Source organism: Hemitrygon akajei, chromosome 23, assembly GCF_048418815.1.
Source record: "Hemitrygon akajei chromosome 23, sHemAka1.3, whole genome shotgun sequence".
In the NCBI taxonomy this organism is placed as follows: Eukaryota; Metazoa; Chordata; class Chondrichthyes; order Myliobatiformes; family Dasyatidae; genus Hemitrygon; species Hemitrygon akajei.
The window spans coordinates 17,061,030-17,081,655 of NC_133146.1; the positions used below are offsets into that span (position 1 = coordinate 17,061,030).

General features: G+C 44.1%; 1 protein-coding gene across 1 annotated transcript in view; it reads right to left on the reverse strand.

Annotated features, from left to right (window-relative positions):
• The window catches only part of pyroxd2 (pyridine nucleotide-disulphide oxidoreductase domain 2), a 70,436-nt gene extending 57,763 nt beyond the window's left edge, over positions 1–12,673 (reverse strand). The window contains exons 1-2 of the mRNA XM_073027044.1: positions 12,356–12,673; positions 6,435–6,454 (exon numbers count right to left, since the gene is read on the reverse strand). Coding sequence (XP_072883145.1) covers positions 6,435–6,454; positions 12,356–12,473 — 138 coding nt within the window. The 5' untranslated portion in view covers positions 12,474–12,673. The remainder of the gene's footprint in view (positions 1–6,434; positions 6,455–12,355) is intronic.
• Between the last annotated feature and the right edge of the window lie 7,953 nt (positions 12,674–20,626).

Sequence of the window (20,626 nt, forward strand, 5' to 3'; positions counted from 1 at the left end):
TGGTGGAATCCAAAGTTCAGGATGCAAGCTCGACAAACAGTTAAGAGATGTACTACATTGCCAGAAAACCAACCCTGGATCAACAGAGAAGCTACCTCAACTAAGTACTCCTGCCCCACCTGGTCCATTTTTACATCTACTTTATCGAAGAGTCAAGGATATTCAGATGTGCTAGTAATGGTGGACAAATTCTCAAGATGGGTGGAAACCATCCCAGCAAGTACAGTTACAGCCACATACACAGCCAAAACTCTGATTAAGGACAATATTCCTAGATGGGGATTTCCATGCCACATTGACTATGACCAAGGAACACATCTCACTGGGAGTGTTTGTCAAGAATTATGTTGATGGATAAACATTGAATGGCCTTTTTATTGCCCACATCATCCAGAGTCATCAAGTTGAAAGAATGAACGGCATCATCAAACAACGGTTGGCTAAGTATCACGAGGAAGGTGTACCACGGCCTACAGCTCTTTCTTTGGTTTGATGCAGCATTGGAGCAACCCCAAAACAAGATAACAAAATTGAGTCCAGTTGAAGAGGTCACTGCTGGGAGCTCTCAATCTCAGAGAGGCTGATATACACATCATGGTAGATGGTTTAATTGATTATTGTGTAAAACTAACCCCAGTTGTTCAGTCTGTTTACCAACAGGTCACCGCTTATTGAAGTGGTCCATCGGAGGAGGGCAGACCATAAGTGGAAACACACCAGCCACTGCAATCGATCCGAAATGACTCCAGATAAAGACAAGTACGGTGAGACGACTTCAAGCACAAATATAATTATTGGACATTTTTATTGAACATTATGGACTTTATTTTGATGCTTGTTGTTATTATATTTGTGCCTATTTCTCCTGCTCATGATGCACCAGTTGAAATGACTCACAATAAATATGCAGTACTATAAATAATTTTGAATAGTTTTTGATTACTCTGTAACGTAGATACTTAAAGTTTTATTTTTGCCCCTGAATTTTCAGATGTGATTCTGCCAGTGTCCCTTATAGAATCAAAGGGGGGGACTGTTGGAAACCATTGTTTTTTAATACTTTTTAGTAAGATGAATTAATGTAAGACTAAAGTTGTACTTTAATCATTTGTACTTTTTAACAAACTCATCTATTTTTCACAGTATGTGGTGGTTCATTCCCAGCAAACAGTACAGCAGTTAAACTAATGGCTAATCAGCTTTCTCATTTTTCATTGGCTAAGTATTAGCACATTACCCATGCGACATAATTGTGCAACCAATGATTGGTTTATTTTATCTGTGGAATTTTCTTATCTCGATTATAAAGGTGATGGGATTTTTCAGGGGCGCCATCATTATTTTCTTTTATCTTCAACTTCTGACTACTTTTCATTCATCTTAGCTTTACCTCTCACCTCTTTAGTTTGTTGGTACTTTAAAATAAATGATCATTAAGAATCAAGACGGCCCTTCATTCTTGACTCCTGGAAGAACCCCAAGGATTACAAACTAGGTATTACATATCTAACAATATGGCGCCCGAACAAGGGACATTTTCTTGAAGGAAAACTAGACAAAGAAAGGAAGTTTTAAACGTGCAGCTGGGAGGTAAAACATTCCTCTGTTTCTTAATTGTCCGAGAATAAGGATCAGAAATAAAGAGAGATTCCAACAGAGTGCACAAAATGGACAGTCTCACCGGGTCTTTCAGCACTACCTCGTTAGCCAGGAAAGCACAACAGCGTCTCCACTTCCCGCGGAGATTGAGGTGAGTGAGGCTCCCCCATCCACCACCCTGCCCTTTCTAACCAATTATTACAGAAGCACCATTGGGAGTGCCCCGACTTGCATGACCTTCAGGTTCAGGAATTGCAAGGTATCCGATTGCAAGGCCCTACAAAGGATTGAGAGGACTGCTGAAAGGATGATCGGTGTTTCTCTTCCACCCATCTGAGATATTTATCAGAACCGTTGCATACGCAGGGCCCTTAGCATTTTCAAAGATCCCTTCCATCTGTCCCACAATCTCTTTGACTCCCTAGCATTAGGACAAGGACTACTAGAATGGGAAACAGCTTCTTCTCGCAGACCATGAGACTGTTGAACTCCCTGTCACCACCCAGGTCTCAGTGTGTATGAAGCACCAGTAGAGTTGTACAGTTTACTTATTACCTTGTGTCATAAGTACACCTTAATGAGTGTCAATATTCTGGAATATATTATTTAAGTTGTTTGAGGTAATATTTCAAATCAGTTACAGGTACTGTGTTGTGCGCTTTGGTCCAGAGGAACACTGTTTCATTGGGCAGTATACACGTGGATGGTGGAATGACGATAAACTTGAACTTCAACTTGATTTGATGAGTAAATTTTCCATCGCACCTGTGCATACTCGTAATCATGCATCTCAAAATGAAACTACGGTTTGCCTTTGCTCTTTATTCTTTCTTGTTTCTCGTGGATCTCCCCTGTGCCCTGTAACTCTGAGCAACACGTGAGCCCTAAGTTCCCAGGAGCACGGATTACGATTATGGGAATACCACTACAAGAACGCAGTACCACCCTGGGAACGTGAACGCAAGTGGAGCACGGGGTGAGACTCGTGAAGAGTGGTGGCAAGCAATGACTGGTTCTAATTTGGTGGTTTGAGCTGGTGATAATGTTTTGGTCCACTTCCTGCAGCATTTCATATCAGGGAAAAGGGTCGAAACGTCGAGCAATCAGGAGGCGTGTTAGTTTTTCGGGGCCTCGCCGTGGACTGTTCATGAACAATGCCGTGGATCCGACGGAAGCTGTGATGCAGTGAGACGGGCCAGGGCACGACTAGATAAATATTTCAATGCTTGCTCCATTCTGTCCTAATAAACAAAGTTTTGTAGTTCTAATTAGATCATTGGAGTTTGTGTCTTTCTGTCTTATTGAGCTGAGATATATTGTTTTAGTGAAACACAGAAGTAATCAAGATTCTGTAGAAGTTGTGGAATTTAACAATTACTAATAGTAATCACAAAACTAGCCAATTGTTGGAAAAATCTTGTGGATTCATTAACGTCTTTCAGGGAAGGAATTCTGCTGACCTTACCCGGTCTGACCTGCTTGTGACTACAGAACAACCTCATAGGCGGAATGTACAAGTTACAAATAATTTACATTTTCTTGTGAACATAATAATATTAGCACAATAATAAGCCACCAGTTTTAATTCCACTTCCCAGTCCGACATGTCAGTCCAAATTCTCCTCTGTTGCCAAGATGGGGTCACCCTCGGGTTGGAGTAGCAACACCTCGTATTTCTCCCCCCCCCTCCCCTTTCTCTCTCTTTCTATTCCCTATTCTGGCACCTCTCTTACCCCTTCTCATCTAACCATCACCTCCCTCCTTCCCTTTCTCCCATGGTCCACTCTCATCTATCAGATTCCTTCTTCTTCAGCCCTTTACCTTTTCCACCTATCACCTCCCAGCTTTTAACTTAATCCATCACCTCTCCCCACCCACCCACCTACCATCTCCTACCAGCTTATACTCCACCTCCCTCCACATTCTGGCTTCCTCTTCCTCTCCAGTCCTGATAAAGGGGCTCGGCCTAAAACGTCGACTGTTTATTCATCTACGTTGATGCACCTGACCCGCTAAGTTCTTCCAGAAATTTGTGTGTGTGTGTGTTATTTTTCTTATGGGTGCTGCGTATCCGATGCTACGAGCCTGTGAAGTTTTCTGCTGCCTCAGTGCACACATGGACTTTTGCACCTGACACTAAACTTGACTTTGACGGGACACAGGAAGCATAGTTCTTTAATATTTTGAAAAGGGTGTGCAGCTTCAACTTCCTGGGTGTCAGTATCTCTGAAGATCTACCCTGGACCCAGCATATTCATGCAATCATGAAGAAGGCACGCCAGCAGCTGTATTTCATTAGGAGTTTGAGACAATTCGGTATTTTTCCGAGGATTATAACAAATTTCTACTGACGTACCATGGGCAGCATTCTGACTGCATCACTATCTGGTGTGGAGACGCCAATACACGGGGTCAGAAAAAGCTGCAAAGGGTTGTAAACTCAGCCAGTTCCATCGCGGGCACTCACCTCCCCGCCACTGAGGACATCTTCAAACGCGGATACCTCAACAAGGAGGCATCCATCATGAAGGTCTCTCACCAACCAGGACGTGCCCTCTTCTCATTACTATCATCAGGGAGGAGCTACAGGAGCCTGAAGACACACACTCAACATTTTCGGAACGGCTGCTTCCCTTCCACCATCAGTTTTCTGAACAGCCCAGGAACCATGAATACTACCTCATTATTTTGCTCTCTTTCTGTGCTAATTGTTTATTTTTAAATATTTCTTTTTATTAACTTAGAGATGTTTATTCATTGCACTGTACTGCTGCTACAAACAAAAAAATTTCTCAACATGCACCAGTGATACCAGATAATAGAAAATCCGCAGCTGCTGGAAATCAAAGCAACACACACAAATGGCGGAGGAACTCAGCGGATCAGACAGCATCTATGGATATGAATAAACAGTCGACGTTCTGGGCCGAGCCCCTTCTTCAGGACTGGAAAAAAAGATAAGGTCAGAGTGGGGGGGGGGCGGGAGAGTGGGAGGGGAGGAAGAAGTACAAGGTGATAGGTGATAGTTGAAACCAGGAGAAGGGGAGGGGTAAAGTAGCGCTGGGAAGTTGATTGGTGAAAGAGATAAAGGGCTGGAGAAGAGGGAAGAGGACAGAAGGCCATGGAAGAAAGGGAAATGGGGAGGGGAGCACCAGAGGGAGGTGATGGGCAGGTAAGGAGATAAGATGAGAGAGAGGAATGGTGAAGGGGGGACAATTACCAGTTTGAGAAATCTGCCATCAGGGGAAAGGCTACCTAGATGAAATATACAGTGTTGCTCCTCCAATCTGAGTGTGGCTGTAGAGGAGGCCGTGGATTAACATGTTGGAATGGGAATGGGAAGTAGGATTGAAATGAGTGGCCATTGGGAGATCCTACTTTTTCTGGTGCTTGCCGAAGTGATCTCCCAATCTACAGAGTCCTACCGATACACAGGAGGCCCCACCAGGAACACCGGGTATAGTAAGTGACCCCACAGACTCACGGATAAAGTGTCCCCTCAATGTGAGGGACTGTCTGGGGCCCTGAATGGTAGTGAGGGAGGAGGTGTTGGGCAGGTGTTTCTCCATTAATTCCACCATCTCCAACAGGATCCCACCACACCCCCACTTTCCACTATCCACAGGGATCACTCCCCACGTGACTCTCTTGTCCATTCGTCTCTCCCCACTGATCTCCCTCCTGGTACGTACCCTTGCAAGTGTGACATGTGCCACACCAATCGATTGCCCAGCTCATTACTTCACCCCTCCCTCTCTCCCGGTTTCACCTATCATCTACCACCTTGTACATCTTCCTCCCCTCCTCCCACCTTCTAACTCTGACTTCTCATCTCTTTTCTCCCCAGTCCTGATGAAGGGTTCTGCCCAAAACGTTGACTGTTTACTCTTTCCCATCGATGCTGCCTGGCCTGCTGTGTTCCTCCAGTTTTGTGTGTGGCCAGTGATAATAACCTGGATTCAGATTCTGAACAAGATTCAGTGTTGAGATTACAACCAGAGCGACCATGACGGTGGGACAGGTTTGAAGGGCCAAGTGGCCTAGGCCTGCTTGTAATTCATACATTCCGCAGAGGCCAGATTTCGAGCTTCCTGTAATCCTGTTCCCGCGGAATGCATTTGAATACACTCTGAATGACAACAGCTTGTGATGAGATAACACTGTTACATAACATCCTCAAACATCTGTCCTGACGAAGGGTCTCGGCCCGAAACGTCGGCAGCGCTTCTCCCTATAGATGCCGCCTGGCCTGCTGTGTTCCACCAGCATTTTGTGTGTGTTGTTATCCTCAAACATCGCTGAGTATGTCACAGCAGCACTTTCAACTAAAACCTGGCACCAAGCAATGTTGGGAGGTATCTGGGGAAGGGATCCAGAACAGGCTCCCTGGCCCACCATGCCTGCACTGACCACATCATCCATCTGACTGATCTCATCTGTTTGCAGGATGAAGGACCTGAGATGGGCCAGCTTGCTCCCACCCCCAATTGTCCTGTCATCTCTGAGACCCTTCAGTTGTTTCAGAGTCTCTCTGATTCTATCTCCTTGTGAGCATCCACCCTCAGAAACAATCCCGCCCCCCCAACCCTTCTCTCGTTGCCCAAGACAGAGTCTGCAGCCTTTCCCAACATCATTCCAAACCGAGCAGCAGGAATTGGGGAGTCAGCCTGGCTTCTTCTCCCTTCTCTCCTGAGGAACCGAGGAGTGTTGACCACTTTCCGTGGGTACACGGTGCAGGGAGCAGACAGTCTGGGCTACGCCTGGCGTTAACAGCTCCCCCAATTCAAGCAGGAACAATACCTCGATTAGAGTGGAAGTCAAGAAGGTGTACGTACGGCAATGAGACCGTTGTGTCCTAGAGAAATGAAGAAAACATGTCAGTGTCCTGCTGTTCACAGTGATATTGCACTCAGCACGAGCAAAGTAACCTGCTGATGGCTTCAATGAACAACAAATACATTTATATAGACGCAAGAGATTCTGCAGATGCTGGAAATCCACACAAACAAACTCAAACGTACTTCCCTTCCCCTCACTTGCCCATCATCTCTCTCCAGTGGCCCTCCTCCTTCCCTCTCTCCCATGGTCCACACTCCTCTCCTATCAGATTCCTCCTCCTTCAGCCTTTTACTCCTTCTACCTATCAGCTCCCAGCTTCTTACTTTACTCCCCTCCCCCACACACCGACCACTGTCCCCTCTAAGCTGCACAAGTGCGTGGCCGCACGGTAACTGAAACGCTCCCGTGCACGTCGCCGTTGTTGCCACGCGCCTGGAATTGGACGCGGCTAGAAGTTTATGAAACGTTAATGATTTTCCTAGTTGTACTGCATTTTAGAATAACCTCTGATCAATAAATGTGAGATTTTTCATTTTTCATTCTAAGTGTTCATATTATAATATTACAGAAAACAAAAACATTTAGAGTGTTTTCAGTTTCAGGTTGCATATACATTTTCAGCTCAGAGCAACGTTTGGTCTGCACGGTTGTAAAAAAAAATATAGGGGGAATGTTGCCCATCTACCACTTTCTATTCCCCATTCCAGCTGCCCTCTCACCCCTTCTGTTCTCCTTACCCAACCATCGCCTCTCTATGATGCCCCTCCTCCTTCCCCTTCTCCCATGGTCCACTCCTATCAGATTCTTCTCTTCTTTTAACGGTGGTTGACAGTCAAAATTAAAGCTGCATTACTGCCACCTGACTGGAATGTGGTGTAGGGAAATAGGGGGAAAATCCTGCTACTTCTCTTTTCAAAGAAAAGCTAAAGCAGCCCAAAAAGCCCTATCGATTGTAAGTAATGAAAGACGATACTGTGAGTTAAGGTCACTCCCATGACGTCACAAAGTTTTAAAATGAGAACTATCAACTCCCAAAGACTAATGAAGCCTGCATTTAATTTAACCTTAAATGCTTCACCCGGTAACAGTATTATGTCCAAAGGTTTCATAATGATGATGACAAAACTTGCACAATCCAGAATGATGCTTTCCAACAAGATACAAGGAGTTTGCCCAGTTCTAAGTCATGTCAAAATAATTCCTTCCCTCCTTGTTTTACTCCCTTCTCCCATAAACCCAACAGTTATGTGTATTCTAGAAAGGTGTGTGATTTTTCAATTTTCATTCTAGTTATTCACATTACATAAAAATTAAAGTGCCGCACATTTTTCAGGCCGTAAAAATTTCCTGCTTAGAGTAGTGGTTAGGCCACGCAGCTGTAAAAAGAATTAGAACATTGCCACCCACCTTCCCCCTCACCTGGCTACCTGACCTGCTGAGTTCCTCCAGCACTCATATAGTTTTTGTTCCTTTACATTCACATAGCACCTGTACAATAGTTAGGGCTAGGATATGAAGACAAAAAATTGGACGCCATTCACAAAGTTTGTCAGTGCATATTTTCTGAGTCGAATGTTGTAAAATTCCACTAGTGGCGGTGGTGAAAGCAGATACAACAGAGGTGTTTAGGAGGCTCTTGGAATGTGTGGGTGATGCTGAGATATAGACACTGTGTAAGCAGAAGGGATGAGTTTAGTTAGGCATTTAATTACTAGTTTGGCACAAACATTGTGGATCAAAGGTTCTGTTCCTGTGATCTATGTTCTAATACCTGGGAGAAAATAAACACATGGGAGATGGCACCAGAAGAAAATTGCTCTGATGCCCACCTCAGTGCTGGCAGAGGGTAGACACTGGGACAACAGAGTTCAGAATTAGTATCACCAACATATACTGTGATATTTGTTAACTTAGTGGCAGCAGTACAATGTACTACATGATAAATGTAGAAAAAATAAATTACAGTAAGTTTATGCATGTATATTAAACAGTTAAATTAAAAGTAGTGCAAAAACAGAAATAATAAAAAAAAGTGACTGAGTGTTCACGGGATCAATGTCCATTTAGGAATCGGATGGCAGAGAGGACGAAAGCTGTTCCTGAATCATTGATGTGTGCCTTCAGGCTCCTGCACCTCCTGTAGTTACACTGAACTCTGACCAATGCACAGCATCAAAGTCAGGGTGAGGCCTCTTCTGTAGTGTAGGGCAGCCGGGTGAGATGAACACACACAAAACGTGCTTTTCTCAAGCGGCACAGAAATCATCAAAGGTCACGGGCAGCATCGATGAAATCATAAAGAAAGCACACCAACAGCTCTCCTTTGTCTGGAGTTCAAGGAGATTCAGTAAGTCTTACATATCTCTATGGATGCTCAGTGGAGAACATTCTGACTGACTGCATCACTGCCTGTCATGGAGGCTCTAAGAGACACGATTGAGGCTGCAAAGGGAAGGAGACTCCCCCAGCTCTCCCCAGCATCAAGGACACCTTCCAAGGTCCAGAAGTTGGCATCCATTACTAAGGACCCTCACCATCCAGGACATGTTCTCCGCTCATTACTTCCATCAGGGAAGAAGTACAGGAGCCTGAAGACACACACTCAGGAACAGCATCTCTCCTCCACCATCAGATTCCTGCACAGTCCATGAACCCATAAATTTGTCCCGGTGAGGAAGATAAAGAATGGTAGGGTGAAGGAACCATGGGTGACAAGTGAAGTGGAAAATCTAGTCAGGTGGAAGAAGGCAGCATACATGAGGTTTAGAAAGCAAGGATCAGATGGGTCTATTGAGGAATATAGGGTAGCAAGAAAGGAGCTTAAGAAGGGGCTGAGAAGAGCAAGAAGGGGGCATGAGAAGGCCTTGGCGAGTAGGGTAAAGGAAAACCCCAAGGCATTCTTCAATAATGTGAAGAACAAAAGGATGACAGGAGTGAAGGTAGGACCGATTAGAGATAAAGGTGGGAAGATGTGCCTGGAGGCTGTGGAAGTGAGCAAGGTCCTCAATGAATACTTCTCTTTGGTATTCACCACTGAGAGGGAACTTGATGACGGTGAGGACAATATGAGTGAGGTTGATGTTCTGGAGCATGTTGATATTAAGGGAAAGGAGGTGTTGGAGTTGTTAAAATACATTAGGACGGATAAGTCCCCGGGTCCTGACGGAATATTCCCCAGGCTGCTCCACGTGGCGAGGGAAGAGATTGCTGAACCTCTGGCTAGGATCTTTATGTCCTCGTTGTCCATGGGAATAGTACCGGAGGATTGGAGGGAGGCAAATGTTGTCCCCTTGTTCAAAAAAGGTAGTAGGGATAGTCCAGGTAATTATAGACCAGCGAGCCTTACGTCTGTGGTGGGAAAGCTGTTGGAAAAGATTCTTAGAGATGGGATCTATGGGCATTTAGAGAATCATGGTCTGATCAGGGACAGTCAGCATGGCTTTGTGAAGGGCAGATCGTGCCTAACAAGCCTGATAGACTTCATTGAGGAGGTGACCAGGCATAAAGATGAGGGTAGTGCAGTGGATGTGATCTACATGGATTTTAGTAAGGCATTTGACAAGGTTCCACACGGTAGGCTTATTCAGAAAGTCAGAAGGATTGGGATCCAGGGAAGTTTGGCCAGGTGGATTCAGAATTGGCTTGCCTGCAGAAGGCAGAGGGTCGTGGTGGAGGGAGTACATTCAGATTGGAGGGTTGTGACTAGTGGTGTCCCACAAGGATCTGTGTTGGGACCTCTACTTTTTGTGATTTTTATTAACGACCTGGATGAGGGGGTAGAAGGGTGGGTTGACAAGTTTGCAGATGATGCAAAGGTTGGTAGTGTTGTAGATAATGTAGGGGATTGTCAGAGATTGCAGAGAGACATTGATAGGATGCAGAAGTGGGCTGAGAAGTGGCAGATGGAGTTCAACCCAGAGAAGTGTGAGGTGGTACACTTTGGAAGGACAAACTCCAAGGCAGAGTACAAAGTAAATGGCAGGATACTTGGTAGTGTGGAGGAGCAGAGGGATCTGGGGGTACATGTCCACAGATCCCTGAAAGTTGCCTCACAGGTAGATAGGGTAATTAAGAAAGCTTATGGGGTGTTAGCTTTCATAAGTCGAGGGATAGAGTTTAAGAGATGCGATGTAATGATGCAGTTCTATAAAACTCTGGTTAGGCCACACTTGGAGTACTGTGTCCAGTTCTGGTCACCTCACTATAGGAAGGATGTGGAAGCATTGGAAAGGGTACAGAGGAGATTTACCAGGATGCTGCCTGGTTTAGAGAGTATGGATTATGATCAGAGATAAGGGAGCTAGGGCTTTACTCTTTGGAGAGAAGGAGGATGAGAGGAGACATGATAGAGGTGTACAAGATATTAAGAGGAATAGACAGAGTGGACAGCCAGCGCCTCTTCCCTAGGGCACCACTGCTCAGTACAAGAGGACATGGCTTTAAGGTAAGGGGTGGAAAGGTCAAGGGGGATATTAGAGGAAGGTTTTTCACTCAGAGAGTGGTTGGTGCATGGAATGCACTGCCTGAGTCAGTGGTGGAGGCAGATACACTAGTGAAATTTAAGAGACTACTAGACAGGTATATGGAGGAATTTAAGGTGGGGGGTTATATGGGAGGCAGGGTTTGAGGGTCAGCACAACATTGTGGGCTGAAGGGCCTGTAATGTGCTGTACTATTCTGTGTTCCCCATGAAGACTATCTTATTATTCCCTTTTTCTGCTGTTTTTGATATTTATAGTAATTTTATGTTTTTGCATTCTACTGTGACTGCCAAATGACACATTATATGCCATATTAGACCGTAATAACAAACAATTCAATCCACTTTAACTCCTCTGACATAAAGGCAGAAGGAAAAGAGCGAGAGGGAGAGTTTCACAGGAGCAGATCTCCAGCCTCAATGGAGTGATAGAGTCAAACATCAGGATCAGGTTTATTATCCTTCAACAGGACTGGAAAGGAAGGGAGTAGATGCCAGAATAAGAAGGTGGAGAGGGAGACTTCATGAATCCTAACGAAGGGTCTCAGCCCGAAACATCAACTCTCCATAGACGCTGCCTGTCCTGCTGAGTTCCTCCAGCATTTTGTGCCTGTTCTGCCACTGTCTCCAAAGGAGGTTTAGGCGAGGGCACGTGGATCCCCAAGTATGCCACCAGGTTCATTTGGTATCTGGAGAAGGTAAAACATCATCATTGCCCCTACTGGTGACGGTTTGTGCCCATGTGAGCAACCAGCAGAACTCAGAGTGCTGTCATTGAGGAGGGGGGCACGTTGCAGATAGTGGCTAGAGTAACACTTTACAGGGCCAGTGACTGGGAGATTGGGGTTCAATTCCCACCACTGCCTGTAAGGAGCATGTGCACACCCCGTAATCACGTGGGTTTCCTCCCGGAGCTCCGTGTCCTCCCACAGTCCAATGTACAAGTTAGGATTAGTAAATTGTGATCATGCTACGTTGCCCCTGGAAGTATTGCCACACTTGCTGGCTGCCTCCAACTGTGTCGGCCACTGATGCAAAACGATGCATTTCAGTGCACCTGACAAATAAAACAAGTCTTTTCTTCTTCTAGAGCGCAGCACGCTGAATAACACCCAGTACCTCAACCCTTCCCGGCGTTTCAATTTTGCAGAACAGTGACGGCGAATTAAACACAGAGCGGAGAGTAACCCTGAGTGTGTTCACACACTTCTGTGACTCACACTCCCAGCCTTACACACTCAGAGTCAGACATTCTCTCTCTCCGCCGCCGTCCTGCACACATCCACTTCGCCTCAGGCAGTATATTGACACCACACTCGGAGCAGAAAGCGGTGTCGTTTCGGGGTTGGCAGTGAACAGCTCTCATCTCCGTTTACAGTGTAGACCCTCTCCCCTTCCCCGCCGACCTTTGACAGGGGTCGTTCAGCGGACACTCACCTCCCCCGATGACCACGGCGTCGTACTGCGCCCGCAGTCCCGTTCCGGCGCTGCCCCGCGTCCCGGGAACCCTCGGCAGGATTCGGCGGAGGCAGACCCGCTCCCAACCGATCGCCATAACCCTGAAGAACGGCGCTCGGACCCGCCTACAACAACAGAGGGGCGGCTCCACCTCTAACCAGTCGGAGCTTGGGCTCGGCTCATCGCCTCCAGAGTAGCTCCCGGAGCGACACGCAAGCTGCTGCAGGATCTCTTGGCCGAAAGTAAGGTGGCGACGAATCGGCTTATAGGAGAGAAGTTGAAAAGCTGGCTGAGTGGTGCCAGAACAGCGTCAGAAAATCCATACAGCTGATCCTGGACTGCAGGAGGAAGAAGCAGAAGCTCCACGAGCCGGTCCTCACTAGGAAATCGTCTGCAGCTTCAAATTCCTTGTCGGTAGCACGAGTCACCATAAGGAAAGCACACTTTCTTAAAGTTTGCACGTCATCTAAAACTTGGGCAAACTTTTATAGATGCACAGGGAGAGTATAGTCACCGGTCGCATAAATGGAAACACAAACGCTCAGGAACGGAAAAGACTGAAGGATTTTATTTTTATCATTTTGAGACACAACACGGTAACAGGCCTTTCAAATTGACCTACTAACCCTTTGGAATGTGGGAGCAAACGGTAGCACGCGGAGGTCATGGAGAGAACATACAAGCTGTAGAAATGGAACCCTGGTCACTGGTACTACTGTGTCGCCCTTAGTGATGGATACAGCCGGTCCATTACAGGCATAGCTCTCCTCACCATCGAACCCATCTACCTGGTGCACTGCCTCAAGAAAACAGTATACATCATCAAAAACCCCCACCATTAAGGCCATGCCCTCTTCTCGTGACTATCATCGGGCAAGAGGTGCAGGAGCCTTAGCTCCCACACCATAAGCTTCAGGAACAGTTATTACCTTTCAACCATCAGGCTCCTGCATCGGATTGAATAACTTCACTTCAGCTCTGAACTTACTTTCTTTTTACAATATTTTTATTCAAACAGAGTGCAACACATAGATACATCTCAACATAACTTGTGTACATTCATATATTGTAATAAAATTGATCAAAATGTTATAGCATAACACATAAAGGTATACCACTCTGTAATCAAAAATTTAAAGATAGGTCATACATCATTAAAAAATTATATAAAAAAGTCAACCCCCTACCAAATACCAAAGAAAAAAGCTGATGGATGATAATGGATAATTAGAAAAAAAACATACTCGCTAGCTCTGAACTGATTCCACAACCTACAGACTTAATTTCAAGGACTCTTTACAACTCATTTCTGGGTTTTTTTGCACAATTTGCCTTCTTTTGCACATTGGTGGTCAGTCTTTATGTACAGTTTTCCATAAATTCTATTGTATTCCTTATTTTCTATAAATGCCTGCAAGGAAATGAATCTCAAGACAATGTATACTGACTTCCTGTATATGTACTTTGATATAAAATTGACTTTGCCCTTTGAACGCAGAGGATCAAATAACACCCGTCACGTGCTATATGTCGGACTCATTTAACATAGGGTGCCATTAAATAGCCTTTTCCCTTAGAAGCATAGAGTTGTACAGCACAGAAACAGTCCCTTTGGCCCACTCTGCTATCAAAATGAGACCATTCTCAGGGTGGAGGAGCATCGCCTCATATTCCCTTTGGGTACCCTCCAACCTGGTGGTATAAAACATTAATTCCTCAAACATCTGGTAATTCCTCCCCACCATCACCCCCTAAGCTCCACGGGTTCATGGCCGCACAGTAGCCAAAATGCTCCTGTGCACATAGCCTTTGTAACTGCACAGCTAGATTTTGATGCAGTTAAAAAAAAAGTTTACTAAATGTTCAAGATTTTCTTTGTTGTGCTGTATTTTATTATAACCTTTAATCAATAATTAAAATCAAAGGTATATGATTTTTCAATTTTCATTCTAAATATTCATGGTATTCAGATATTACAAAAAAAAATTAGAGTGCCCTTCAGTTTTCCGGTTGTGTAAACTTTTCCTGCTCAGAGCAATGTTCGGTCCGCACAGTTGTAAAAATAATAGAGGGAATGTTGCCCATCTACCATCTTCCATTCCAGCTCACCTCTTCTGTTCTCCTTACCCATCCATCCCTTAATGATGCCCTTCCTCCTTCCCTTTCTTCCATGGTCCACTGACCTCTCCTATCGGATTTTTCTCTTCTTCTTTTGACTTTTTATGGCGGTTGGCAGTCGGACTTAAAGGTGCATTACAGCCACCAACTGGACTGGAGTGTGGTGTAGAGAATTGGGGAAAACCCTTACTACTTCTCTTTTCAAAAGAAGCTTGATTACCCCCAAAAACCCTACAGATCGTAAGTAATGAAAGATGATACTGTGAATTAAAGTAAGGTCACTCCCATAACTTTACAAAGTTTTAAAATGAGAACGATCAACCCCCAAAGATTGTAATGAAGCCTGCATTTGATTTCTTTGAAATTTATGTGCTTCACACTGTAACAGTTATACGTCCAAATGTTTCATAATGATCATAAAACTTACACAATCCAGAATGATAATTTCCAACAAGGAATAGTTAGGCCTAGTTTGCCCAGTTCTAGGTCATGTCAAAATAATTCCTTCTCTTTTTTTGTTTTACCCTCTTCTCCCATAAAGCCAAGTTTTGTGTATTCTGTAAAGGTGTCGCCCCTTATGCCCATTATCCCACAAGTCTTGCCATAACCCCCAAATTCTTAACTTTACCAACCCATTCACTTCTGATTTGCTAAGTGGAAGGTCTATATCTACTATAGAACTTTTAACAGCATTTTTAGCTAACCTATCATTCCGCTCATTCCCCTCAACACCTTATACGGGGACCCACAAGAAGAAAACATGTAGTCCAATACTTTGTAGATGAAATAATGTTCGATGGACTTCCAACAGTAAATCTGCCCTGCTGCCGGAATGACCTGCTTTAAGGCTCATCAAAACTGCAAAGGTCTCTGAACAAATTACAACTTTACATGGACAACTTTCCTCCACCCATTGTAAGCCCAAAATGATGGCAACAATTCTATATATACTGATAAATGGTTAGTAAGTCATTTCTTTATCGTTACCTGTAATTCAGGCACAAAACAGCCACACCAACATTCCAATTAAATTTTCTTTTGATCCATCTGTAAAAATGGTTAATATTTATTGATGAACCAACAAGGCATAACAGAATCCTTAGATTTTATTAAATCATGTAACCTAAAGTCAGCTAAGGTCATTGATAAAAAACCAAGGTGGAGATACTGAAAAAGCAACAGTGGGACATATTACATTATTTAACAAACCCATATTCCTAGCATGATAAGAACCCACTCACCCAAAACTAAAAAAACTCTTCTTGTGATGTTCCCAACAGTCTTCCAACACAGTTTTAACAGGGTGAGTTGTATGGGTATGGGGAGAAGGCAGGGGAGTGGGGATGACTGGAAGAATTGGATCAGCCTTATGATTGAATGGTGGAGCAGACTTGATGGGCCGAATGGCCTACTTGTGTGCTCCTATATCTTATGGTCTTAATTGTCCCATTTCAGAAAGTAAAAGGCAAAAAAGGGAATTAACCTGATTGCACCACAACATAATCTTAAAGCCTGGACTTGTATTACATCCAAACATTTTAAAGTCGAAGATGAAGCTGATCCATAAGTCACACAGCAATAATCAAGAACAGATCTAATTAGACAAAGATTTTCATGTGGCACCCCAAGAATAACCACATGGACACCTGAGAATATTTATTGCTCCTTCAAATTTATCAATTATTTTACTAACTTGGTGCTTCCATGTAAGCATATTATCCACCTACATGCCTAGAAATCTTATCACCAACACTTCTTCAAGAGCTTGACTATATAATTTCAAGTCAAGTGCAGGTCTTCGTAAAACACATAACTTGAGTTTTAGCTACTGAAAGCTTAAATCCCCATCTATTTCCCCACTGTTTAACCTTATTAATCACTAATTTCAGCCTATATACAGTAAAATGGACATTTCTACCTCTGATCCATAAAGATCCATCATCTGTTTATAGTACCCCAGGACCTATCTCAGGGAAAATATTAATCATAATATTAAATAATAAAGGGTTACAAACGATGTCTCTATCTCATAGAAACACGATATACCTTGCCCACCCTTAGCTGCATAGGCTATCCAAATAAAACTGAGAAAAAAATTATACAATCTCCCCCTCATTCCTAAATTCCATAGTTTAATCAGGATCAGGTTTAACATCACTGGCGTATGTTGTGAAATTGTTTAATCAAAAGACCTTCCTTCCATAACATATCATACGCCTTTTCAATGTCAAAGTTGCTATTGCAACTTCTTTATTTACCCGTGCTTTTCTAATATCATCTTCCAAACATAAAACTGAATCCAATATCATTCTACCCTTCCAAAATCTGCTGATGAAACAATATATCACCTCTCTTTTCCGAAATATAATTCAAACGCTGTATTACCATGAGCTTACATGAATAAGATGTTAACGATACAGGGCCATAACTAGGAGGATCTGACAAGGGTTTTCCAGGTTTTAGAATCAACACTATTACTGCCATTTTCCATTAGGAAGGAAGATGGCCTAACCTCCAAATATGTTTCAAAAATTTTAATATTTTATCGAGAGGATTGTCAGTCATACGTCTAATCATACAATAACATAGGTCATCCTTTCCTGGAGACATTTGGTCTGTACTAATAATAGCCTCCTTAAGTTCGTACAAAGAAAATTCTACATCAATAATACTGTCACTGCAAAACCTGGTTTCCAGCAGACCAGGAACGTTACCCCTACATTGTTTAACCTCTTCACTTAAATCATCTTCATTATGAATTGTAGCAAATGACCTAGCCAGTAACTCAACCTTCCCTGATTCAATGTTACCCTCATCAATCAGTACTGGAATATTATTATCCCTACAAATCCCCACATTTTCTTAATCATTCCCCAAACATCTCCAAGTTTAATATCCCTTCCAATTCTGTCACAATATGACCTCCAGCAAACCCAGTTTACAATCTTCGCCACTTTCCTCACCACGGCCCGTGCCCTTTTAATAAGGTCACTTGGAGAGTGATACTTCTTAACTTTCCTAAACGCCTTATTTCTCGCCCTAATTGCCTTTACGCACTCCTCTGTCCACCATGGTACAGCCTTTCTCCTATTAATGCCCTTTTTAATAGGAATCACAGTTTGATGAATAATGTGACAGAACCTTTCATTGCAGAAATCTACACCATCCTCAACATTCAGCCCAGAAAACCTTAAGCTTCTCCCAATTTGCTTCACCAAAATTTCACCTTCTAAAAGGTCATTTGGAAAGTGATAAGTCTAAAAGTGACCTCCTGTCCCTTATATAAATCCGTCCAAGCTTATAAAGATAGGAAAATGATCACTCCCCAATGTTTCATCTCCCATGACATCCCACTCACTCACTCACTCCAGCCAGTATGTTTGAAACTAAAGTTAAATCTATAGCCATTTCAGAATTAATATGGACATTAAGTCTTGTACCCTTCCCGTTATTAAGACACACCAGATGAGAAATATCTAAAAATTCTTCTACAATCAATCTGCAAACAGCTTCACAATGTTACATATACTTTCCGACAAATCAATAGAAAGTTTTCCAATAGGATTGTAAAAATTAACCACTTTACTACCCCCTACCCGGTGAATCAAATATTTCGACAAGTGCTTCATACGCTCATTCACATCCACAAATTTATGCCCTGCTCCTTTCCTTAAAAAACTGGAAACGCCAACCCCTCTACTGACCAACCTATCACACTTAATAACAATACAATCCTGCAAAGAAAAACTTGTGATAACAACCAGCTTTCCCGAAAACATATAACATCGGAAGGATTTGTCAAATCAGAAATAAACTTCTTAAAATCTTGACCATTGTAAATCAGGCTTCTCACGTTGGACAGCAATATACTTAATCCATTATGTACCTTCACAAGTAGACTAGGATATATGCACCATTAGAGCTTCATTTACAGCTTCCAGTTATACCAAGATACATTTCTGCAGCTTTCACAATAGTTTTAATTTTCTCAGTACGTCTAGATGTCCGAGCAGAACAATTCACCACATCTATTATGAACATCACAAACCACTTTATCCACTAGTAAGGTATCTTTGATAAGAAACAATATGTACACAACGCTGGAAGAACTCAGCAGGTCAGGCAGCATCCGTGAGAAAAGAGTAGCCAACGTTTCGGGCCGAGACCCTTCATCAGGAATGGGGGGGGGGAAGAGAGGGCCGAAGGCCAGTAATAGAGATAGGGGAGGGGGTAGGGCCTAGAGGCGCCAGGTGGAAAACCAATCAGAGGAAAGATAAAGAGGGAAGGGGGAGGGGATAAGCATGAAAGAACTGTAGAGATAAAGAAGCAGAAAGTGACCTGGGATAGGGGAAGGGGGAGGGAATTACCGGAAATTGGAGAATTCAATGTTCATACCACCAGGCTGGAGGCTACCCAGACGGTAGATGAGGTGTTGCTCCTCCAACCTGAGTTTGGCCTCATCATGGCAGTAGAACAGGCCATGTATGGACATATCTAGATGGGAATGAGATGCAGAACTGAAAACAGTCTTCCTTCTTTTTTTTCAGAAGAAATCCCGCCCTTCCTCCCCATCACTAGAAATCACTCCCAATATTATGCTTCTTCTTCCGTTTCTCCAGATCTGGATTCGACGTCATTCCAACCTCCTCCCGCCAACCCGCACTTTCCAGATCCTCCCCGCTACCTGAGCCTACACTACTCCCCATCAACCTCACACCAGTCACAATTCAACACCACCAGCTCCCATCCAAATTCCAACAACTCCACCCCTGGTCTCAGTAGATCCAACGCCAGCTGCTCGCAGATTTAAACACCCCCTTTGAGTCCGATCAGATTCCATCTTCTTCAGCCCTTTATCTCTTCCATCTGCTAGGGGTGAATGATAAGTTCGTGGCCAAAGGTAAAAGGAGATGAGTTATTAACTTCAAACTTCCTGCATAATCACTCAGACTTGACCTGCACGTGCATGTAATGAGAGCTGTATAACTCATCTCCCCCTCTACCTTAGGCCACGAACTTATCAATCACCCCTGTTTCATCTCTCCGATTCTTGTTTAATTCTCCTCCCCCACCCACCAACCTTCCCATTTACCTGGTCTCACCCATCCATCTTCTAACTTGTACTCCTTCCACACCCCCAGCTTCTTATTCAGGCTTCTCCTGGCTTCCTTTCCAGTCCTGATGTAGGGTCGAAGTGTCGGCTCTCTATTTCTTTCCATAGATGCTGTCTGTCCTGCTGGGTTGCTCCATCAGAGTGAGTGAGTGAGTGTGTGTGTGTGTGTGTGTGTGTGTGTGTGTGTGTGTGTGTGTGTGTGTGTGTGTGTGTGTGTGTGTGTGTGTGTGTGTGTGTGTGTGTGTGTGTGTATGTGGTGGTGTGTGTGTGTGTGGTGTGTGCGCGTGTGGTGTGCGTGTGCGTGGTGTGTGCGTGCGTGTGTGTGTGTGGTGTGTGCGTGTGTGTGGGTGTGTGTGTGTGTGTGCGCGTGTGTGTGTGTGTGGTGTGTGTGTGTGTGTGTGGTGGTGTGTGTGTGTGTGGTGTGTGCGCGTGTGGTGTGCGTGTGCGTGGTGTGTGCGTGCGTGTGTGTGTGTGTGGTGTGTGCGTGTGTGTGGTGTGTGTGTGTGTGTGTGGTGCGCGCGTGTGTGTGTGTGGTGTGTGTGTGCGTGTGCGCGCGCGCGTGTGTGTGTGTGTGTGTGCGTTACTCATCCATACCAACCTAGGTGTTCTCTTGAACAACAAACAATGAGGGATTGCTGATGTTTCCGATCAAAGCATTGCATCACGACTTGAGCTAGTCCCGTTTCGCTGATGACCTGTGTCCCTCGAATTTTTCCTACCCATGTATCTGACCAAATGCACTTTAAGTGTTATTAATGTACCTGCCTCAACCACTTCATCTGGCAGCTTGTCTCATGCCCCCACTGCCTCTGCGTGAAGAAGGTGCCCCTCAGGTCCCCTCTCTCTCACCTTAAACCTACTTTTAGTCTCCCCTACCCTGAAGAAAAGACTGATTCAGCCTTCTGGAATTCTGGAAAAAAATGCTGAGGGAACTCTGCAGGTCAGGCATCATCCATGGAAATAAATGGATAATGGATAAATAAATAGATAAATAAGTCGACGTTTCGGGCCGAGACCTT